Raw genomic sequence first — 25153 nt, 5'->3', positions numbered from 1 at the left:
ATTTTTAGATTGCATAATATTTACATGCTTGGTGCAATTAGCATTTTGTCATTTTAAGTACTAGAGTATCCAAATTACTGCATGTGTTACGCATATCTGGATTAGTCTTAAATTATAAACCTCTTAGTTATGGATTATTTACTTAAGTTTTTGTTTCTTTTAAGATTTTATTTTCTTGTTTATTTTTGTTTTGTATTGTTTTTGATATTTCTAGTAAGATGTAGTTGGTTAAAGCAGATGTCCTGGGGGAGGAAGGTAGCATTTGCTAAGCTATATAATTTGTGGTAGGCTTCTTGGTAATTTACATGAGAAAGATAATTTAAAAAATTAACAGATGGAAAAAGTGGTTATCAGATGATAAAATAGCATGATGGAGAATCCTGAGTGAGTTGAGGATAGAGCAGTGGTAGATGTGTCACATGGCTGGAAGCCTATGTTTGCTCCACAGAACTCACAGAAAAAGCCAGGCCCAGTGGCGTGTGATCGTAATCCAGCCCAGCAGAGATAGAGATGCGGTGCATCCTTGGGGCCTGCTGGTCAGCCTGGTATGGTGGTTCATGTGTTTCATTTTAGGCAGAGGGAGGAGGATATCTATGAGTTTAGGCCAGCCTAGTCTACATATCAAGTTCTAAGACAGTTGGACTCTGTCTCAAGGCAAAACAAACAAAATGATAGATGGTACCTGAGAATATCTGAGGTTGTCCTTTGACCTCTATAGGAGTGTGAGTGTGTGGGCTGGCATGCGCGCACACACACACACACACACACACACACACACACACGGACACGGACACCCCACCACCACATATACACACACATACATGCATCCACATATCCACTCACATAGACACACACACACACATCTTTCCCCACATACAAAAGATGTGTGTGTGTATGTGTGTGTTTGTTGAAATGTAAGGAACAGGAGAGGAAGATGACTTGCAAGAAGCTTGAAAGTCTCATGTTAACATTTAAAAAATTGCTAAGAAAAGCAGGGGCATGTTCAAAGCAGTAGACATGCAAAAATGGAATGTTCTGGTAATTGAGTGCTTAGTTTGTGTTTGGTGTGAACATGGACAGAGGCATGTGGTGATGAGTACTGAATAGGTTTCATTTCAGGAGTGTTCTGGTGAGAATATTCACTAAATAAGCAGAATCCTATCTAAAGTTATCAGAATAAATAGCTTCTGACCTGACTAAGGAGAAGAGGAAGAAATAAATCCAAATCAAAGTAAGATTTCATGTTACTGTAGGTTATTCTTAAACAAAATAGAGTAAATTACTCACACAGTTGTATAGGATTTTCACTTAGATCTGTTTTTTTATAGTTATTTCATGAATATCTTAATCTCTTTCAAGGTATACTTTACAATAAGACTTCATTTTATCTGATTTTTCTTAGAATTATTTGTGTTGTGTAATATGCTATGTAGTTTCTTAGATATTTATGATTTTAACAGTTATTTAGTGTTTTCCAGTTTGATTTCTTACCTCTTATCTCTCTTTTGACTAATAATTTATCTGTAGCTTCTTTTCCTCATTTCCATGTGACTTCTTGCTCATTTCATCCACCTTGGTATGTGACTACCTTTTTATGTAGATGATATTATTTAACTGCCACACTTATGTGTAGATCTAAAACTAAAGATTGGATGTCTTTTGTTGAATTAGTGAAACTGACTCCCTTGTGTAATCCTCCTTCTCCCTAGCTGTCCCTGCATACTTGTCTTTGTAGTCACTAGGGCGGGTGCAGTCATAAAGCCTGGCAGTAAAGAGGGAACATGGATTGGCCTGTAACTGATTGCTGTTCTCCAGTGCTTCAGTCTCTATACAGTAGCATGAAATCAAACACTGTCTGACCAGTCCTGATGTTTCTAAGCTACAGTCATCTTGTGAAAAGTAGCTTCATGTCTCTGTACTCATCTCCTTAGTGCAAAGGTACTTCTGATTTTATGTTTTCCTGCAAAAAAGAAAACCCAACTCATTCAAGGATAAAGTACAGTTATATTTCATGTACCAAACAGTCAAATTGTGAGATCTGTCATTGGCTGATTCCCTCATTGTTAGACTCTCAGTGTGTTTACACAGACTGGATGCTCACCTCATGTGCATCTCTTGATGTGGTAAGCACAAGATATATGAAGGCACTGCCAACATTACATGGCATACATTATATTACTGTGGTAAGAACTTTTAAAAATATATAAATATGTGCATTAGATTATTGTTTCTAAAGTATCAAGAAAATGTAGTATAAAAACAAATGTTACAGTATTTATTATCATCAGGTACTATGCTCTGCATATTTGTATTACACCTTTTATACTACTGCAGCATGGTAGGCATGTGTACATCTGTATTACCAGAAATATGAGTAACATGTTACTCTAGGATGTTAGAGTACTAACATCCTATGTGACAGCACTTTTCAGCTTCACTGACATCTTAGGGACCACTGTGTGTGTATCTGTGTATATTATGGCCCATGGAAGCCAGAAGAAGGCATTGGATCCCCAGGAGTTGGAGTTCTAGACATCTGTGAGCCACCCAATGTGGATGCTAATCTGAACTCAGGTCCTTTGGAAGAGCAGCAGGTCTTAATTGCTAGGCCATCTCTGTTACCCTCAGGAGGAATTTTTGAAAAGTTGTGAAAACTTTATATAGGGTTAAATCATAGAGTGATTGATATGTAGGAATACATGAAAGCAGAGACTGAGCAGTTCAAAGATTGGAAGCTCTCTTTACTATGATGAGCAAATTGGGCAGGATAAGGGTGATGTATATAGACAGGAAGTAAATTTTGGATGTGGTAAATTTTAGGTACTTCTAACTAACCAGTTTTGCTTATAAAAATGTCTAGTCTTGAGGAATCTCTTCCTCTTTTCATTTTTCATGACATTGACTCTGAAAAGTTTAGTTCTATTATCTAATGGAATGTTTTGCCTTCTGGATTTGTGTGTTTCCTAGTATTTGCATGAAGTGAAGTATGCTTTTTTATTTCTTCTTCTTCTTTTTTCTTTTAAAGATTGGGTCTCACTATGTAGCTCTAGATGTCCTGGAACTTACTGTGTAGACCAGACTGGCCACAAAATTCACCTGTCTCTGCCTTTCAAGTGCTGGGATTAAAGGCATATTGCTACTATGCCTAGCTGAAATATGCTTTTGATAACACAGCACAACTAACAGTCTATACTATAGGTGTGGCTCACCTAGGTATCACTCTTGATTGATTGGGTCGATCACTTATTTGGCTTAAAACTTTTCATTGAAAAAGAAGCACTGCAATGTCTGTTTTTCTTTTTATAAAGAGTAAATAATCTGTGGGGGGAGGTGAGTTAGGATTCCTAACAACTTTGATCATATATGACATTATTCTCCAATCCCACTCAATACCATGAGCTTGAAGAAACAATTATCTTAAGAATTTATCAAATTTGTTTATCATATAATCCCTGTTTGTCATAATAAAAGTAAGGGGTGTTGAGACAGTGGTGGCAGCAAGCAAAGGCAGTGGCAAAATTGATCTTGATGGCCCCAAGTAGATGACACTTGTGTTCCTTATCGCTGCCATAAAAATTATGCTTCCAAAATTATATACATGATGTGCTTAGTCTTTAAGGAATCTTGTTTAGAGATATAATTTTTTTTATTTAATCTTATAGGTATAAATGAAACACCAGATGTTTACAGCCTTCCAAGGTAAGCTTAATGCTTTTTTTTAAACAGTGTAGCTGTATTTATTATTAATTAATTTACTTACCACCTCAGCTTACTAGCTTTATCTTAGAGACTATAGGCCTTAGAAGAATGTTTTTACACACAGTGTACACAACTCATCATATGGGAACTTGCATGGAATTTTCTGCCTATGCCATGTTAGTGCTGAAAAAGTTAAAAGATTTTAAAATTTTGGATCAGTGATACTTAGACTGTACTGTAAATGGGTGGTTTTAGACAGTGACATTAATCTCTGCAGTTGGGTGGCTCAGGCAGGCAGATCTTGATGAAGTCAGCCTGGACTATAAGAGAGAACTTTTATCTATAATTATCAAAGTGTTAGTGTTGACATTCTTTGTCTTCTACAGACTGCAGAGAAGACCCTGCCTTGCTTCATCTTAGCTTCTTATTGCTGGGAGTCTTTGCTATTCTGTCAGTATGGTTAAGGTGAAGGAAGGATCCAGACTGAAATAGGTTATGAGGAGAGAGAGAGAGAGGGAGGGAGGGAGGAAGGGAGGGAGGGAAAGAAGAAGGAGGAGGAAGAAGAAGAGGAGGAGGAAGAGGAAGAGGAAGAAAGAAGAGAGGGCAAGCTGACCATGAGAGCCTGTAACCAAAATAGCAGGTTTATATAGGAATAAGAAGCTTGGTGAAGGAAGGGAAGCCCAACCCCTGAGCTGGAGAGCTTTAGGATAGGGATTGGGCTAAGGAGTGCTGGGAGTGGCTTTATTTTAGGTGTCTTTGGGACCTGACAGAATGAACTAGAATTTAAAGGTCCTCTGCCTCTACCTTTCAAGTGCTAGAATTACAGATTTATGCAAGCATGCTTTGTTGATATGGTGCTGGGGATTGAATCTAGGCCTTCATGCATGCTAGTCAAGCACACTGCCTATATCCTTACCCCTCTTCCTTCGTTTCTAAATCTGTCTCCTTCATTTTTATTGGGGAGAAGGCTTATCTGGTAAAGTACTTGCTACACAACCCTGAGGACTATAGTTCAGATCCCTAGCCCTTAGGTAATGCTGAATAGGTGGCAGCCTGCCTATAATTCCAGCACATGGAAGGTGTAGACAGAGAATCCTCAGAGGAAGACTAGCCAAACCTCTGTTTAATGAGATATCCTGGAAAGTAATAGAGGGAGATACCTTGATCCTCCACATGGACATGCACCACATGTGTGCTCAAACACACATAAAAAAAATGTACAAGAGCATACACATCATGTAGTACATATAGCAAAAAGATACCGACATGGGAATTATAGGGTTACTCTTATCAATTATGACTTTCTTAGTTAGGGTTTTTATTGCTGTGAAGAGACACTATGACCACAGCAACTCTTTTTTTTTTTTTTTTTTTTTTTTTAAAGATTTATTTATTTATTATATATGAATACACTGTAGCTGTCTTCAGACACCCCACAAGAGGGCACCAGATCTCATTACAGATGGTTGTGAGCCACCATGTGGTCGCTGGGATTTGAACTCAGGACCTCGGGAAGTGCAGGCAGTGCTCTTAACCACTGAGCCATCTCTCCAGCCCACACAGCAACTCTTATAAAGGAAAACATTTAATTGGGGCTGGTTTACAGTTCAGAGGTTCAGTCCATTATCTTCATGATGGGAAGCATGGTGACACAAAGGCAGACATGGTGCTGGAGATGTATCTGAGAGTTCTGTATCTGGATCAGCAGAGAGTGAGCCTGGCCTAAGCTTCTGAAACCTCAAAGCTACCCTCTAGTGATACAGTTAATAAGTGATTCCTTTAATAAGGCCACACCTACTCCAAAATAATACTACTCCTTATGTGCCTGGGGGGGGCATTTTAATTCAAACCACCACATTGACCCTGTCTTAATCTTCCATCTGCAAAGACCATTATTTTCAGATAAGACCCCCTTTACAAGTCCTGAGGTGAGGACTTGACTGTACCTTCTATGGGACACAGTTGACACCAGTGCTTATTCTGTCCTCTTAGATGGTAAATAACTGAAGAATTAGACTGAAAATGCCTTAAATGTAGGTTGATACGTGTGCTACTAGACATGTTTATGGAGCTTAAGATTTGAAGGTAATGATTTTTAAGTGGTATGTATAATGTTTATGCGTATCAAATTTAGATTACATTAATTTTTTCTTTATTTTCTTTCTCCTCTTAAGTAATAGCATTATATTAATGCATCGAGGCACAAGACATAATGTGGCATGCTGTCTGTTTTGAGAGTGAGTGTTACTGAGTAGAAATGGCTGAGAGAAGTGGGAAGATTGCTACAAGCCAAGTGTACATTGAGGTGGAGTATGATTATGAGTATGAGGCAAAGGACAGGAAGATTGTGATTAGACAAGGAGAGCGCTACCTCCTGGTGAAGAAGACCAATGATGACTGGTGGCAAGTCAGACCTGATGAGAATTCCAAAGCATTTTATGTGCCAGCACAGTATGTCAAGGAGGTCACTCGGAAAGCACTGATGCCACCTGTGAAGCAGGCAACGGGACTGCCAAATAATTCTGTGAAGACGATACCGAGTATGCATCTTCAGAGATCGACAGAAAATGTGAACAAAATGCCTGAGCTTTCAAGTTTTGGAAAGCCATCAACATCTGTTCAAGGAACAGGTCTTACTCGTGACGCCAATCAGAATTTCGGATCCAATTATAATTCAGGCCAGACTCTCAACCTAAGCCTGGACCTGACCCATAATAATGGAAAATTTAACAGTGACTTACATTCTCCTAAAGTTCCCAGCCAGAATAGAACACGCTTATTTGGTCATTTTCCTGGGCCAGAGTTCTTGGACATAGAGAAGACTAGCTTCTCTCAGGAACAGTCATGTGACTCAGCTGGAGAAGGCTCTGAAAGAACACACCAGGATTCCGAGTCTGGAGATGAGCTTAGCAGCAGCTCCACTGAGCAGATGAGGGTAAGAGAAAAAGCCAGTGAAATTCGAGCTTGCCTAAATAAAAATGATGTTTTAATTAAAGCTGTAGTGTTATGAATTTGGGTGTTTTGCTTTATATGTTCAGAGCACATGGAATCTATCCTGATTTAAAGAGCAGAAAAAAAAATATGTGAAATAGCTTGCGACATTCATAGAGAATCCCTATGTGGTATTCTTACGTCTATGTGGAATGGGAGCTACTTTGAGCCTGAAAATGTTTTTTCTCCCCACCTATGTGCGTTAGGTAGGAAGGAAGCACTTCTTTTAGCAGTAGGTGATTCTTTCTTTAGGGGAAAATATGTTTTGTTTTCTGGTTGTACTTTTTGACTTGTTACTAGCAAGTGCTTAGGTATAAAATAAAGGTGTATAGGAAAGATGACTTGTTACTAGCAAGTGCTTAGGTATAAAATAAAGGTGTATAGGAAAGATGCCACTGGCATATTAGTGGCTAACTTGCTTATTGAAACTTAGCCTGGAACACCATGCAGTATAGAGTGAATAATTGTATTTCTAGTCATATGTTTGTGTCTGAAGTATTTCCCTTTGATGGCAGTGAATACAGGCCCAGAAAGAATGGTGTTACAGGTGTGGTCTTTACTTTTTCTTTACCTAGCTTCATTTCAGATTGTGTATGCTAGTTTATTTTCCAAACAAAGTCATTTAAACAGCACGTGTATGAAATTGGGTATGTATTTGGGCAATTCTGATTTTTTAAGTACATTTTTTATCTTTAGTTTAAAAGAAATTTAAAAACAACTATTTGGTCTGAAGTTGTGTTCCCTTCCCCTCTGAGTTTTTTTGTTTGTTTGTTTTTTGTTAGTTTGTGGTGAAGAGAACTTCCTTCTAACTCCTTTTCTCTTTCTCTTTTTTTCTTTGTTGTTGTTTGCTTGAGTTTTTGTTGTTGTTTTTGGTGCTGGGTCTTGGGCTTAATATGTAAGTGCTCCATTGCTGAGCTAAACTCTTAACTCTTGTAATAAAATTATTCAGGTCAAGTCAATTAATAATTAGGCTGCTCTTATGTATTGTCTAGTTCTGTAAGTTGTAACTGTTTATAGCATTTTTGAGAGGATATAGGAAAAGAGAAGATTCTGTAGTGAAACTTCCAGTGTTCGAGATCAAGGTATGAAGTAGCACTATCACTGTCTTCTGTGGGATCCTCAGTTTTAGTGTGATACTTTGATGTAGATTATGTAGTGTTTGCTGAGGCACACTTTTAATCCTAGCACTCAGGAGGCAGAGGTAGGCAGATCTCTGAGTTGAAGCTAGGATGGTCTAAATAACAAGTTCCATACCAACCAGAGCTACATAGTGAGACCCTGTCTTTGAAATATGTGTGTATGTTTACATATATACAGACATACATATGTATGGAGAGAGATATTTCTGAAATGTTTGTGTATGTAGTTCCTTATGGAACCTGGAGGCTGGGAAAGATGTGTTTTCTATTCATTTAGCCATGATAGTTGTTTCATAGCTAAAATTATATTTTATATTTATGTTCACAAATAATCCCCTGTTCTTTTGGTTATAGTAATCTTAAGTTCCCTGAACTGGAAGTTCATGGCTCCTGATCTCTCATGGGCCTAACTCTGTTTGAAAATCTTATAAAGAATTCTTTGGCAGGCTCTTAGCTCTCCATGGCAATGGTCTCAAATCTTTTGCATTTTTTTCTTTTTGCTAATTCACTTGTACTTTCCTCTGGTCTTATCAGATCACTTTGCTTTATACTTACAGCAGAAAATAAGTTCCTAAACAAAATACAAAAAAGCTGTGGTATAGAAATAGGGAGTACATTTGCATACAGTCAGTAATGCCGACTTTCATTTTTATCTGATTCCAGCATTTGCCAGATGTGTGATAATTGGGGGTGGGAGGATTAGCTTTATTTTACTCATTTTATAATGCTCAGGGTGAACCTTGGGCCTTCGTGTATACTAGGCAAACACTCTACTACTGAGCTAAGGTCCTAAATCGAAGGATATTTCATTTATTTTATGTGTATGACTGTTTTATCTCCTTGTATTTATGTGTACCATATGTATGCCTGGTGCCTGCAGAGGTCAGAAGAGAAGGTGGCAGATTTCCTGGAACTGGATTTATGGATGGTTGTGAGCCACTGTTTGTTCTAGGAACCAAACCCTGGTCCTTTGGAAGCGCTCTTAACTGCTGAGCCACTTCCCTTGTCCTGAGGGGAAAGTTCCTTAACCTGAGTTAAGGAGTAGTCACAGGGATGTTGAGGCACATAGTAAGGGCATTGGGTATCTATTGCTGCTCAATTAACTACCACATTTATCAGCTTTCTCTGCTTTTTTTTTTTTTCTTTCCCCTGTGGGTCAGTACATCAGTGGAAGCTTAGGTTCTCTTGAGGCTGCAGTCTTAGGCAAGCCAAGCTGAGATGAGGAATTACTTGTAGTGCTTTGCTTACATTGTTGCTTGTTAAGCCTCTTCACAGTTGTTTGAATGTAGCAAGTAGACTTCCCCAGAATGAGCAATCAAGGAGTGAGAGTGTGGTAGAAACATGGTAGATCTTGAGTTCCTGGTCCTGGAAATCCCACTGTCATATCCTGTTGATTATGCAGCTCATCCTTCTTTTCTGTGGGAGACTGCACATGAGTGTGAGTAACAGGATTTGAAGATTAGTGAGGGGAATACTTTGAAGGTTGTCTGTTAACAGATTCTCAGTAAACCACACTTGCCACTGTGATTTTCATTGTTTCTACTTTCATTCCCACCATCGAAATGTCTGTGTTGGCAATTGCCCTTCTCCTGATATAGTGCAAATACTTCTTTTAAACATTTTAAACATTATTATTAAAATGTACGCTCTTCATACTTGCTCTTTGTACTTTTTCATGACCCTCTGCAAAACATGTTTGTTATGTTCATGGCTTCAGATTCACTGCTAAGTCTTTTCTATCATCATTTAATGTGTGTGTGTGTGTGTGTGTGTGTGACCCACATGCAAGTAAGAGGACAATCTCGGCTGCTTTGCATGGCCCTTGTTCACCTCTGCACTGTATTTCAGGCTAGCTGGCCTATGATCTTCTGAGGGATTCTTTTGTCTCTGCCTCCCATCTTGCCCTAGGAGTGTGCTGGCCTAAGATACTGCTACTACATGTAGCTTTCTGTTTGTTTGTTTGTTTGTTTGTTTGTTTTGGAAACAGAGTTTTTTCTGGTATCCTTGGCTGTCTTGGAACTTACTCACCAGGCTGGCCTCAAACATTAGTCTGCTTCTGCCTCCCAAGTACTGGGATTAAAGAAAGGTGTAGGCCACCACCTTTGGTGCATCAGCTACTTACAAAGGCTCAAAGGATTTAAACTCCAGTCATTATCAGGCTTGTGTAGTCAGCACTTTTACTTGCTGAGCCATCTTCCCCAGAATTTAGATTTGCTTGTATTTCCCCCATTTTAGTAGAGGTCTGTAACTCTGCTTTTCCCATATTGTATTGCTTCATTACCCCTTTTCCTTATTGACTGAACCATCTCCCCGGCCCCTTCACCACTTCCCATTTAGATAGACTATTTGAGAGTTCTTTCTTTCTTTCTCTTTGTTTTTGTTTTTGGTTTTGTTTTTTTGAGACAGGGTTTCTCTATATAGCCCTGGCTGTCCTGGAACTCACTCTGTAGACCAGGCCTGCCTCGAACTCAGAAATCCGCCTGCCTCTGCCTCCCAAGTGCTGGGATTAAAGGTGTGTGCCGCCACTGCCAGGCTTGAGAGTTCGTTCGCCCTCCCTCCCTCCCTCCCTCCCTCCCCCACCCCCCCCCTCCCCCACTCCTCCCATTCCTTTCTTTTTAGATTTATTTATTTTATGTATATGAGTACACTGTCGCTCTCTTAGACACACCAGAAGAGGGCATTGGATTCCATTACAGATGGTTGTGAGCCACCATGTGGTTGCTGGGAATTGAATTCAGGACCTTTGGAAAAGCAGCCAGTGCTCTTAACCTCTGAGCTGTCTCTCTAGCCCTGTTTGAGAGTTCTTAGTAGTCTGGAATACTAAGTCGTCTACCAGACAAAGATTTTTACCTTGTTGTGTAGCTTTTCATCCTTTTGGTTAGGTCTTTCCCAGAATTAGTGTTTCATTTTGATGAACTCCAATTTTGTTTCTCTATGTGTGTCATGCTTTGTTTTCAAGCCTATGAGCTCAAGGCATAGCAATTTTAGGTATATTTGAAGAAACAGTCACTAGGGTTGTGTGTGTGTATGTATATGTATCTTCATAAGTACTCACATACAGAAGGCAGGGTGTATTTTAAACACTTGGTTTGCACAACCATACAGCCTTGCAATTTCAGAATCTGGATTTTCTGGCCGGTAATGATGCTCCAGGAAAACAGTAGTTGGTGGTACTTTTGTTGTCATATCCAAGAGTCCACTGCCATATCTGAGATGATGATGATGGACTCTGGGCCATTTCCTGACATTTGTATAGTGAGGTTTTTAATTATTCTGAGTTACTTTTTATGTAAAGCATAAAATAAACATCCAATTTCTTTTTCTTTCTTTCTTTTTTTTTTTAACACTTCAAGACAAAGAGTTTCTCTGTGTAGTCCTGGCTGATCTGGAACTCACTCTGTATACCACACCGTCCTTAAACTCACAGAGATCTGCATGCCTCTGCCTCTCTTATCTTAAGTTTCCTCTCTGGTAATTCTAGGGTTTGTACTGTGTCCAAGTTAGATTGTGTTACTCTCTTTTGTTACTGTGTTTTGTTATCTTTCATCATGCCTTCTAACTTTTGGTTGAAAGTCAAATATGTATCAAATAATGGTAACTGGATTAAATAGGCCTGTAGTATAAGGTGTTAGGCTAATTTAGCCAGAAATTGGTTTGTGTTTCTAGACTGTTTGAGGTGTTTCCTCTGTGGTCCACTGAAGCCCACAGTAGGGAGGTGTCACAAGTATTCTGTAATCCTGTGGTTAAATCTCAGTCTTATACTGTTTACTATTGGGCTGTGAATTTCCCTGGTTTCTTCATTTTACCCTTTCGCTTAGGGGAGACCAGAAGCCTCTTCAGAGGGTGCTGGAGTATGGGAAATGCTTTCTCCAGGTTGGATAAACTCTGCTGAAGTTTGCTTGTTTGTTTTCTTAGACAGCAGTTCTTTATTAGCAGGGACTGCTTGGATGTTAGGTCACTGGTTCACCTTTTTTCTTCTTGTCAGAGCCATTGAAGGACTCATGGTGTCCTTGGAAATAAACTCCACCAAAATCCAGGGTCTCTCACAGAGGCTAGCCTATAGTGTGTGCATTAATTCATCATGATTCAGTTTGGTGTTCCAATCAGTTTATAACGCTAGTAGTTTCTGTTAAGCTGCATCTCCTCTACAACTCAGGGTTTACCCCTTCCTTCAAATGTTGGGGCAGTAGTTTGCCATGAGACCTTGGTTGTCTGATGGGTGCAGGAAATCATGAATTGCCTGACTTTTGGTTTTGTCTTGATGTTAAGAGAATGATGACTTTATCATTTTCTGCATGCTAGAACTAAAGTTGGAAGTTGATAATATTGTGAGTAAAAAAAAAAAAAAATTAAATTAGCATGTGTGTTGATGGAGGTCAGAACAACTGGATTTTCTCCTGCCATTGTTTTAGGGATCAAATTAGGTAGTCAGTGGCAAGTCTTATGGCAAGAACTTATCCACTGAGCCATTTTGCGTTTTTGTTGCTGTATAGCTTATTAATTATAATATATTTGTTGATTTTTGAACACGGGCTATTCTTCCTAGATAGTACTAGTTTTGGTCATGGTCACGTGAATGATCCAACTGGTCAGTAATCTTATATATATTGCCGAAATTAAAATATTAAGTTTTCTTTTGCATTAAACTAAAAAGATGTTGTTTTTGTGGTGGTGGTGGTGGTGGTGTGGTGTGTGTGTGTGTGTGTGTGTGTGTGTGTGTGTGTGTGTTTGGTCTGCTGCTCATTAATCAGGATATAAAAAAAAATGAGTGGGAAAGTACTTCCTCATTTGTACTTAGTGATCTGATGTGTAGTATTTTCCTCCAAATTCTCTTGTGTATCATGTTTGTTTTCATTAATAATGTTAGAAACAAAGAATAATCTTGGTATGGGACAAAGGGACAAAGGGACACAGGAAAAAGTAAATGTAGCTTGGCAAGCCAATGCCTTTTTGTAAAAAATGCTGCACCAGAACCCAGAGGGGCTAGCAAGCACACTTGGCTGTAGGTGGTGACTGCAGCTCATCCCATTGGTGATGGCTAGATTGGCTAGTCAGTTCAAAGGGGAAGATTCAAGTGATAAGAGCCTTTGCTGGGTTAATTACTTTTCATAGAGAAAAAAAGAATATTTCTTAAAATAGTTATCAGTTACATTTTAGGGAGATCAGGTTAGCTTCATTGAAGTTATCGAGTCTATCCCGGCAGTGTTCTTTTATTGCCATTTCACTATGTACTGTGTCTTCATTGATATCTATTTCAGTGATCTTTTTAAGTAGCCTAGTACTTGTTTCATTATTTTCTTTATTCCTGTTATGAATTTTGTTGCTGCTGCTGCTTCTCTTCTTCCTCTTCCTCTTCTCCCCTCCTCCTCTTCCTCTTCCTCCTCTTCTTCTTCTTTTTTTTTTCCCCTTGGTTTTTCGAGACAGAGTTTCTCTGTATACCCCTGGCTGTCCTAGAACTCACTCTGTAGACCAGGCTGGCCTCAAACTCAGAAATCTGCCTGCCTCTGCCTCCCAAGTGCTGGGATTAAAGGCGTACGCCACCACTGCCTGGCCCTCCTCTTCTTCTTTTTCCTCTTTTTTTTTTTTTTTTTTTGAAACAGAACTTTTTGTAGCCTAGTTTGGCTTTAAACTGTGTAAACTGTATAGTAAAATGACCTTGAACTCCCAACTGTTCTAGGAAAATTAAGGCACTTCCCATCATGCCTAGCTACAGTTGTCATTGACATGTTCCTATTCTGCTCCAGGTTCTTCATCCAGGAAGCTTAGCTACTTGCTTTGCAGCTTTCCCCATTTCCCAATATGAGCACTTGCGAAAGTCTCCCCCAGCACTGCTTTAGCTTTCTACAGCAAGTGTTGAATTTTGTCTTCATACTATTGAACTCAGTGCATTTAAAACTCTCAACACTTGCTTTTTAAACATGCTCATGATTTATTTAGAGAAGTATCTTGTTTAGTTTCCAGGTGTTTGGAGATTTCTTTTTTCTACTTTTGTATTACTGGTTTATAGTGTGCCTAGGTAACAATCTGTCTGTGATTTAATTTTTAAAAAAAATTTTCTTTGCACGTGTTCTATAGATGCTAAAATAGTGTATTATACTGTGTTGTTGGTCTATAGTTTTGATGAGACTCCTAGGTTTGATGGTGTTGAGTGTTTTGTAGTCTTGCTGAAGAGTCTTGTTGGTAGGTGGGTCTGTCTTCTCAAGTCCTTCTACTTGGGTTCATATATTTTCAGCATCACTTTTGGTACATACACTTTCCCAGATTGTTATACTTTCCTGCACATTTTACATCTTTATAAATGTTCAACTCTGTTTCTAGCAGTTTTCTTTGCTGTGATATCTACTGTATCTGTTCTTATAGAAACATATAGGTAGGCCTTTTAAATTTCTCCTCTTTTGCCAATTTTTGTCTTTTAAGGGGTATAGACTGTTGAAACCTAATGAAAACATAACTATTATTGATAGTTAACCCTGACGTCTGCCATTTTACATTTTTTTTCTGTTTCTTTTTTTTTTAAAAAAATATTTATTTATTTTATGTATATGAGTACACTGTAGCTATCTTCTAACACACCAGAAGAGGACATCGGATCCCTATTACAGATGGTTGTGAGCTACCATGTGGTTGCTGGGAATTGAACTCAGGACCTCTGGAAGAGCAGTCAGTGCTCTTAACCACTGAGCCATCTCTCCAGCCCCCTTCTGTTTCTTTTCTTACTGTTTCTCTATTTCTGTCCTATGACATTTTTCAGAATTCTCTTTTGGATGTTTTGTTGTGTTCCTGTGTAGGTTTTTTTGTTTGTTTGTTTGTTTGTTTGTTTTTTTGGTTTTGGTTTTTGGTTTTTGGTTTTTTGAGACAAGGTTTCTCTATGTAGCCCTGGCTGTCCTGGAACTCACTCTGTTAGACCAGGCTGGCCTTGAACTCAGAAATCCGACTGCCTCTGCCTCCCTAAGTGCTGGGATTAAAGGCGTGCGGCACCCCTGCCCAGCTCCTGTGTAGTTTTAGTGTTTGCTCCAATCTTTGTATATCCCAGCCTGATTCGTCACTCTGCTGGTGTCATGTTATCAGTTTGAGTAAAGGATGAGTTTATTCTACCATTTGTAACTGTCCTAGGTAAAGAGACGCCCTCACACTGTATTGTTTTTGTTGCAACTATTATACACAGCATAGAAAGTCTAGAGGTGCGCTCAGAATTCTTTCTTCTTCCTTGACCTTCCAAGTCCCTCTTTTTATCATTTTCATTTTGCCAGAGAACCAGCATGCTTAATTATTTGTTTAGGGAAAATTCTAAGTTTTCTATCATCTGAGGATATTTTGATTTCTCCCTTATTTCTGAAGAATGTTTTTTTTTTTCATTTGTTTGGCTTTATAAATACACAATTATGGGTAGTGTTTCTTTTTTAGCCAGTTTTCAAAAGCACTTGTATCTTCTGGCTTCTATGATTTTTGATGAGAAGTCAATTTTCTTTTTAGCTTTCTCTTACATTGAGCCCTGTTTTTCTTGTAGCTACTTTCATCTTTTTCTTGTTTTTCATTTTGACTATGATGATTTCAGAGCAGATCTCTGGGTTTATGCTGTTTGTAGTTTGCTTAGTTTGCTTCTGTAGGCTTCCCCACCCCCAAGCTTGGTACGTTTTTGACATTCTACAATTTTTTCAGCCCTACACACGCATACTCACTCTCATACTCTCTCTGTCTCTGTCTCCCTCTTCCCCTCCCTCCCTTCCTCCCCCTCCCCACCATCTCTCTCTTTTTCTCTCTGAAATTCTGACAATATGAATGAATGTTGGATCATTTACTATGGTTTCATGGGTACCTGGGGCTCTGTTTATTTTTTTAACTTCTTTCTTTTTGTTGATGGAATTGGCTAATTGTTAATAGGATGATCTGGAATTTGAGGTTAGCCTGGGCTGCATAGCCAGATTCTGTCGTAAAAAGCAAATACTTGAAGTGGGTGTCTTCGTCTTTCTATCACTCCATTCTCATTGTAATCTTTTCTTAATTGTTTCTGTGATTTTTAGTTCTAAAGTGTCCTATTCTCTACATTTGTTTATCATTCCAGTTAGCCTTTTGTTCCTTTGCTAAAGCACCATGGTCAAAAGTAACTTGAGAAAGAAAGTGTTTTCCCTCTATCATCCAGGGAAGCCAAGGCAGGAACTCAAAGCAGGAATTTGAAGCAGAATCCATAGGGAAGGAGGACTGCCTGGCTTCTTTCCTCTGGCTTGCTCAGAGGAAAGCCTACCTGACTATAGATGGCATTGCTCATGGTGGGCTAGGCCCTCCTACACTAATTAGGAATTAAGAGAAAGCCCCACCAGCATGTCCATATGTTAATATTAATGGAGTCAATTTCTCAATCAAGGGTATATCAAGTGGTCACACATGTATTTTTTTTTTTTTTAATTTTTATTTTGTTTTGCAGAACTGAGGATCAAACCCAGGCCTTGGAGGTGCTAGGCAAACACTTTTGTCAGTGAGCAACATCCTCAGCCCTTTTGGGTTAGCTGCCTTACTTTGACAACAGATGTTTCTTTACTACTACTGGGTGAAGGAGGTAGTTTTGACAGCTATGTCCTGACTGATACCTGTCTGGTTTTGACATGCCATGATATTTGGCCCTGAGACTTTCTTTCATTACTGCTGGTGTTAATAAGAGTTCTGCTCTCCACAAGGCCTTCTCTGACACTAATCTAGCAAGGAGTGGGAGGAGCTGCTCTTGTCAAATTGGAAAGGACTTTGTGTGTGTGTGTGTGTGTGTGTGTGTGTGTGTGTGTGTGTGTGTGTTGGGCTAGATGCCTTATTACTGAACTGCAGTGATTATTCTGGTTCCTTCCTCTGCCTTTCTGATACTAGTCTGGCACTGGTTAGGGTACTTTGGGATGACCTGGTGAATATAGACGTCTTTGTCTATTTAGTCATTATTGGTAATGTGAGGTGGGATGAGACAGAGTTTTTTTCCCCTCCTTTATGGCATTTGCCTGGAGCAGAGTGTTTATATATGAAAGCTTTCATTGAGCTAGAATGTCTCTTGGTTTGGCCTCTGCCTGACAGGACAGGAGTTTATTTGAGGGACATTTTGGTCTTACTATGCCTGTTGGTGTTACTGACTTCTTCCTTTCCAGTCTGGAATATAGGAAACCAAAAGAAAATGAAAAGAACTCCCCATGTCTCTGTTCTGACTTTCTGTCACAGAATTTGTGGATCGGTGTCATCTATTAATCACAGAATTTAGAGTTGTACCTTATGGGAAATAGGAAAAAAATATACTTAATTCTTCCTGAAATTGGAAATAGTTGGCTTGTTTTAAATATAAATTTCTAGATCTTTCTTTAAGGACATCTTTATGTATGCATGTGTGAGTGTATGTGTGGGCATGCCTGTGAAGGTCATAAGAAGGTATTATATTCCCCTGGAGCTGTAGTCATCTGTGAGTCTCCTGAGTGGCACTGGGAACCAAGCAAGAGTCCCCCAAAAAGGAGCAAGCACTCATAACCCTTAAATGCTGAGTTATTTCTCCAGTCTTTTTGATCTCTTAACCTGGCTTCTGTAGTCTTCCATGGCAAGCTTCCATTCTACCATGGTTTCCCTCTGCTGTGCTCACCATAGTTATGATTGCTTTCTCTTTCTCCTACCACTAGTCTTTTAATCCCCAGGTCATACTTGGTTATCTGAGTGTATAAAGTGCGTAGGGTAGTATCTGGAATACCTATCCGTTAGCAGATGTGCTAAACCATGAACACAAGCTTAAAGGAAAAGTTAGAGACCTAGACGCATGCTCCTTGTTTCTACTTGGAAAACAGTATCTAGGAGCAATGTCATTTCCTTATGTTATTATTGTGTAGATGTGCCACAGTACATATGTGGAGATCACAGGACACTTGTAGAAATTGTTCTTTTCTTTACACCATGTGGATTCTGGGGATGGAACCCTGGTTGTTAGGTCTTGTGCAAGTGCCTTTAGTCACTAAGCCATCTTTTCTATCTGATAAACCACAATCTTTAAAGTAGAATGTTAGATGGGAATTGGAGGAAGAAGTTGTGATTTATTGTAGAGATTCCAAAATTTCAATGAAAACAAAATCACAAAATTCATACTGCAAGGAATGTCTCAGTGGCACAGTGGGTGCCTAACATATGCAAGGCCTTCATCACTGCCATCAAATCACAAAAGTCAAGGTAATGAGAGCTAACTGGATAGCCCCTCAGCAACACTCACAGAGACAGATACACTATGTGCAGTGTCTTCCATAGGTTTAGGTCTTTTCAAAGTTCATACTGATGGAAGAAATGAAAATGAAACTTGAAAATCAGAACCGAGGATAAGAGAGGCCCTGATGGTATATTAGAAAGCTGGAGAAGTCCCTGCAAATTCAGGTCTGGCCTGGTCTGTATGTGAGTTCAGCCAGAGCACTACATAGAAGAGCTTGTCTTAAAACAAACAAAACAAGAAAATAATACATCCCTGAAAATAATGGCAAAAAATTCAAACTTTAGTCCTCATGCCCCCCACCCCCACTCTCTAATACTTGTATTGTTTAATCAGTCCTTCCAGTCTTAAGCGTTAGAGTAGACTTCACCAGGAGGCTGATAAAATTCCAGAAGAAATAATGATTGACAGAGTCCCATTAGGAAGAAGACTGAAATACTATAAATCTGAAAATGAGTTTTTTTTAAAGTGTCATTCCAGAAGTCTGTAAATCTATTTTACAAGTAGAATTTCAGCTTAAATGAATGAGGGATGTGATTTTTCAAGCTAATTGCATTTTAAAAACTTAATGTTAAGTCTTTTTGTTTCAATGCATTAAATCTGTGTTCCCTGTATCAGTGTTTCTCAGCCAGAGGGTGGTGACTCCTTTCAAGGTAGGTAGGGGTCTGTGTGTGTGTGTGTGTGTGTGTGTGTGTGAACTTTTCACAGGAGTGGCCTAAGTTCATTGGAAAACACAGATATTTACATTATGATTTCTAACAGTAGCAAAATTACAGTTATGAAGAAACAGTGAAAATAATTTTATGGTTGGAGGTCACCACAACTTGAAGAACTGTATTAAAGGGTCGCAGTATTAGGAAGATTCAGAACTTCTCTGCTCTAGATCCAAAACCAGGTGTACATTAGGTTTTTGCAACAAGGGCAGATTGTCCCCTTTTATTCCAATCCTTGTTCTCTGCTGATCTTTTTCTTAGGTTCCCCCCACCAGGCTACTGGAGTCAGTGAAGGCTCTTAGCTTTCTCAAAGCTTAGTGAGATACAGCTTGACACCTGCCTGACCTTACACAAACTTCCTACTTAGTGATGCTTTTATTGCTTAGAACTGGTCCAAAGTATGAGTCTCAGCTTTAAGGAGAGGGCTACTATATAGCACTACTCTGTAGCACTGTTGTAGCAAAATCTGCTTATTTGGTGAATTTGTTTCAATACCTAAACCTGGTATTGATAAGGTGATTTTTGCTGTTGTTATTATTGTTAAATTATGCTGTTTAAGTTCTAATTACCATACTTAGGAAGCAACCTGTTTGTAGATTGCAGTTGTCTCTTGAGCACAAGTGTAACTACTGTTTAGTTTTCTTTCTTTTAAATTTAAGATGGAATGGTGTTTGAATCTGGATGGTAGATGTAGGCTTTGAATGTCATTACTGTTTTGATATATGACTTTAGACAAACCATTTTATCTCAAAGCCTCAAGTTTTTCACTTGTAGAAATGAAACTCAGAGGGATGGGATAGGAGGTTTCTGGGTGGGTGGGGGAAATGGGGGAAGGGGATAACATCTGAAATGTAAATAAAATATCCAATTTAAAAAAAAAAGAAATGAAACTCAGAATTGTGGCTAGGTCTAAGCAGGCTCTAGAATGTGTGTAAAATTACCTGTGAGTCTGGCACAGGAGGGACCACATGGCATCATGCTATCTGTTTACTACTTAGCAATGTGTACACACTATGATGTTAGAGATTGTAATGACAGCACAAATGAGTGTAAAGGCCTCATTGCACTGTTTTTCTATAATTTTAAGAGATTATTGGGTTTTAAAATACTTATGAATCTTTCGTATCGATTTAGAAGGTAGTACTTGAGTGCAAAAGTGAGCTTCACATTATACCCTTCATTATGGTTGTTAGATTCTGTTGCATTATGTACTTTTCATAGAGAAACTGAGGTAAGACCACTCAAAAAAGGTGTTGGCAGAGTCTAAGCCAACTGATGTTGCACTCTTCAGTGGCTTGCAGGGTAGCTATACTGTTGTCTCCTTGCCTAGAATGTATTAAATCATGTTTACTTTACGTGGCTCTTTAAAAGGTAGAAACAATTAGTTTGATACAGCTGAGCATGAGACTTGTATCTTTAGAAAGTAAAACTGGAAAAAGCTGGAAACTAGAACTGGCTTTAAATTTATTTTGAAGGGCTAGAGAGGTGGCTCAGTGGTTAAGAGCATGGACTGCTCTTCTAGAGGTCCTGAGTTCAATTCCCAGCAACCATCTGTAATGGGATCTGATGCCTTCTTCTGGTGTGTCTGAAAACAGCAACAGTGTACTCATATATATACTAAATAAATAAATATTTTTAAAAATTTATAATTTATTTTTTTGTTTTTAAAAACACGTGTATGTGTGTGTGTGTTGGAGGGTGACTAGGATGAATACCCATGTGCCGTGGCACATATGGAGGGCAGAAGACAACTTAGAAGAATTGGTTTGTTCCTTCCACCTTGTGGGTTCTGGTGGCCATGGAAATGCCCTTACTCACTGGGCCATCTTCCCAGTCATGATAGCATTTGTTTTAAATAATTAAAGAGATAGAATAGTCATAATAAGAATAGAAGTCTATGAAACTGATGATAATAGTATTAATCCTTTAATGATGCCTTCCTGTATAAAGTACAGGTATTAAGGTGCAGTCTGGATCAGGGATAACCAAATAGCTGTTTTTACTATGTTCTTTATTAATTTTTCCATTGTTTTCTACCTGCACATCTGAATTAATGTGATTGACATTTTAATTCTATTTCATTGTCTCTAATACCCCTTGCTTCGTTCATAGAAAAGATTAATGGGGAGGAGAATGAGATGGAAGAAAAGACCTGTAATAATCTCAGAAGGATATTAGTGACTTCTCTGCAGGAAAGAGCCAGTTCTATTCATACTGAATCTCACTTGGGTGGTACCTTAGTGAAATTGCTGAGTAACAAAGTCAAGAATGCTTTTTTTGTTGTTCATTTGACTGATTTTGGTTTATAAACCAACTTAAGTGACATTAAGCAAACCATATTTAGACAAGTGTGCTTTCCTCTCTGACTACCATCTTGGACATGTCATTTTGTGTTTTTCTTCCTGCTGTAGCCATCTTCTTGTTAAATCTTCCTACTTAATTAAAACAGGAAAAAAGAGTAATTCTTAGATTTTTATTTGATTGTGTTTTCAGAAAAATCAGAAGATTTGGGATGTCATGAAAATTGTGTACTCCCATTCTTAGGAAATTTCACATATATACCACATTATTGTAGTTTCAAGGTATCCAGAGACCCAGATTAAAGTGATCTGGACAAAGTAATTACAGAAAAAAAAAAAGGCAAAAATTGAGGCTTAGATGAGTAGGTTGAAGAAAGTTTGAGAGTAGAATAAGACAGACTTGAAAATTATGTTTGAATCAACGTGAAAGGAGAAGCTGACTCAGTTTGGAGAATTGATCTTGTTCCTTTGGCAAACCCCTGCCCCAGGAAGAAGACTCAGTGATAACAACTGGGGTCTTGCCTTAAGAACTTGTTGGTACCAGCCAGCCCCCCTGGAGCAGAACACTCTTTATGTGGAGATAGCTCTTCTCCCAAAGCTCACTTTCAAGATCTAGCACAAAGCTGTGGATTGTGTTCTCTCTCTGTCTCTCTCTGTCTCTCTCTGTCTCTCTCTCTCTCTGTCTGTCTCTCTCTCTCTCTCTCTCTCTCTCTCTCTCTCTCTCTCTCTCTCTGTCTCTCTCTCTCTCTCTCTGTGTGTGTGTGTGTGTGTGTGTGTGTGTTCACCCCTAAGGTTTTGTTAGCTCACAGTCCCCAAGAAAGCCCTTTATGTTCTCTTTCACCTCTTCACATTGTGTCAGTGGTCCCATTTTTATCTTTCTTCAACATTTTCCCCTTTGTTCCATTCCTTTTTTTTGGAGAAAAGATGTCACAGGATGACCCTTGTTGGCTTTGAACCTGTGATCCTTTGCCTCAAGTGTTGGGATCACAGGCATTCACTATGCCTAGTTCATTACTTCTTTGCTGAGACAGACTGGTTTCTGCTTTATCATTCTTCTAAATTGTACTTGCCCACTTTCCTTATGATTTCTAGGTATAGCTGGTCTTTTTTTTATATTTGCTTGCTCCCCCACAATCCTGTTTTCATATTTGTGTAAAGTCAGAATGCTTACTACTTACTAGAAACTCATTCATGAGTAGCTTAGGTAAAAGAATTTCCTGGCTTCTGAAAGTGAACTACAGAATAGGTTTATTCACTTAGCATTAGGAGGATTGTATCAGGGACCTGTATACTGTGAGTGGTCTCCAGGTTCTAATCCAGGGTTGTCCATCCATGATGTTGTCACTCTTTCAAATAGATTTTGTTCCCATGACTTAGTGGCACGTTACCAGCAACTACCAGGTATACCCTTAGTTTTTCTGTTTAACCATCTGGTTTTCTTTCTTTAGTTCTAATTGAGCAAACCTTGGAGGCATCTGGCTTGGCCTGACTTGAGACAATGCTGATACTGTTTTTAGTGGCCAGGGGTTTGACCTCATATCCTTGGGCGTAATTGAAGCTGATCCAAACTGCATAGCTAGAATTTGAGAAAGAATTCCTCCAAAGAAGTTGTAGATAGGCTGTTTGCAGAATAAGGGAGAGGTACCAGGCATACAAAGTAACACTGCCTGCACATCCTAGGTTTCTCACATTAACGCTGTGCTAGGATGGCCGTTGACATCCAACTGCTGTAAAGGCCAGGGGAGAGTGTAAGCAGGAAGCAAAGTTCCCAAGCTTACTCTGGTTCTCCTAGGAGGTTTTGAAGATATGAGAGTTTTAAGTGATATAAAGTAAGAAGAATAAAATAATACAGTCTTTTTGAATGAATTCGTGCCTGTCTGACTTTACAAGTTATAAATTTTTTGAGTCAAAGATTTTGTCATTTTGATAATATTATGGAAAATATTGTACAGTGAAAGCAACACTCAATTAAAAAACAAACAAAAACCCTACCCATAGGGCTGAGGAAATAGCTCAGTTGGTAAAATTTGTGTAGCAAACATGAGGATCTGAGTCATGTGGTGGTACATTTGTAACCTCAGCACTAGGGAGTGGAAGCAGGCAAAGTCCAGAGGCCAGCTGGCCAGCACAGCCAGTGAAAGATTTTTTCCAAAACACACCACCACACACAGTGATAGACCTGAACAATGACATCTGAGTTGTTCCCTGGCCTCCACATATGGGTATATATGTGTGCATAGACATACCCACATACACAAACATGTAGATACATACACATACAAAATACCTTAGTATGGTTTGTGTAAAGTTGACAGTGAAAAAACTTGTGATAGCTGGTCTGTACTGCCCAGATATTTTGGTCCATTATTCTAGAAGTTGTCTCTTATATGAGAATACCCTGTAAATCTAGATTTTGAGTAAACCATATTGACCTCCTTAATGTTTGGGCACCATCCAGTTTTGAATACTTGGGTAGAACAAAGGCTGATGTGGGCAAGAAGGAATTCTTGGAACTGTGATTACCCTTATACTCAAATGACAGATCTTCCCTGGATCTTATCCTGCTAGCAGTCCTGCAGATTTTGCAGAGTTTGATTATGTGCTGTGTTACTCTGGCAGACTAGAGGAACACTCAGGTGGGTATAAGGTCTACAGGGTAGTGTGATTAGTGGTGCTGTCAGAACCATCAATTTGGGGAGAGGACAGATGACTAGAAGGAGGAGTGTAGGAATGGTAGATGTGCAGAAACGGCACATGTTCATAATAGTGCAGTTATTTGCTATGCGTTGTGCTACAACTAACATTCAGAATAAAGAATCAATATATTCATTATGTCTTAGCATTTTTAGATAACTTATAAAATGATGACATAAATTTCCTTCACATTCTGATAGATTGGAATAGTCATTGCTTAAAACTACAATTTAAAAAGTCTAAGGTGCTATATTTAAAAGTTGTTAAGGGGGTTAGGAGTGAGCGGGGCAGGAGCAAGAGGGACAAGGGAAGGGGAAAAATAAAAAATAAAAAAATAAAACTTGTTAAAGTCACAGAGTCAGCTGGAGTTTGAGAAATCTCTCATGCATACATGCGTGTGGAATCCAAGAATGGGGATTGATAGTGAAGTTGTCAATGTCTGATTGTAAGAGTCATCCAAAAGTGTTCCGTGTTATCCACCTGCCTTCTTCCTATCTAGGTGGCTGATGAATCAGCAGAAGAGAACCTCATGGACACATAGAATACCGTCTGCACTTCTGCAGTAAAGCCAAACAGATGGTGGAACTTGAATGATCACTTAGATAACTTAATCACCACAGTGCATCCAACACTTCAAGTCGGAGTGTTGAAAAGTAATGAGTGTAACTTGCTGTTTAGGAACTGACTTCTATCAGAGCCGTTGGGGTCTCTGGCAGGAATGCTGTACAGGCACTTGACTTTTGAAACCTTGTCAACTGTGGTTGAACACTGGTTGTCGATTCTGTTTTTCCGTCTCATATAACAGCAGAGTTCAGTGACTTGAAGTTGTTGGAAGCTGGATGTGGTGGTGCAAGTTTATAATCCCAGAACTTGAGGAGGTGAGGCAGCAGAATCATTGCTGTCAGAGGCATGGGGGGGAGATATATATATATATATATATATATTGAGTACTAGACCAGCCAGTGCTGTATAGCAAAACCCTGTCTCCCACTTCCCTCCGATAAGACTCCAAAACAAACACATAAACAAACCAATTAAAAAGGGGATGGAATTCAGACAAATCAGGACAGCATTGTTCAAAAGCAGACACCAAACATCTTGAGTTGGTGACTTCTCATCTGTTCTGGAGGAAGGATACTTTGGTTTGTTTTTACATCGAAACACAGCTTTCTATTCCCAGTTCAGAAGTCGAGACCTTTACAGCATTGACACTCTGGTTTGCTTTAATCATGAGCTGAGTCAGCCACTTTTCATAGAATGCCAGTTCTACGTGATAGGATGACTGATAATCTGGTTATGCATAACAGCACATTTGACATTTTCTCTTTTCCTTTCCTTTCCCTTTCCCTTTTTCCCTTTTTCCCTTCTTTTTCCCTTCTTTTTCCCTTTTTCCCTTCTTCTTTTTCCCTT

General features: G+C 39.0%; 1 protein-coding gene across 6 annotated transcripts in view; it reads left to right on the top strand.

The window, feature by feature from the left end:
* Positions 1-25153, top strand: part of Arhgap12 (Rho GTPase activating protein 12) — a 91326-nt gene that overhangs the window by 11410 nt on the left and 54763 nt on the right. For 4 of the 6 annotated variants that reach the window (XM_028778190.1, XM_028778188.1, XM_028778189.1 and 1 more), the window contains exon 1: positions 5957-6634. In XM_028778190.1, coding sequence (XP_028634023.1) covers positions 5957-6634 — 678 coding nt within the window. Of the gene's footprint in view, positions 1-3662; positions 3700-5873; positions 6635-25153 lie in introns of those variants that run through there. The other 2 variants (XM_028778186.1, XM_028778185.1) reach the window with 1 other exon arrangement.

The sequence above is a fragment of the Grammomys surdaster genome, unplaced genomic scaffold, assembly GCF_004785775.1.
Source record: "Grammomys surdaster isolate TR1022 unplaced genomic scaffold, NIH_TR_1.0 328, whole genome shotgun sequence".
Lineage (NCBI taxonomy): Eukaryota > Metazoa > Chordata > Mammalia > Rodentia > Muridae > Grammomys > Grammomys surdaster.
This window is presented reverse-complemented; position numbering and strand designations above follow the sequence as displayed.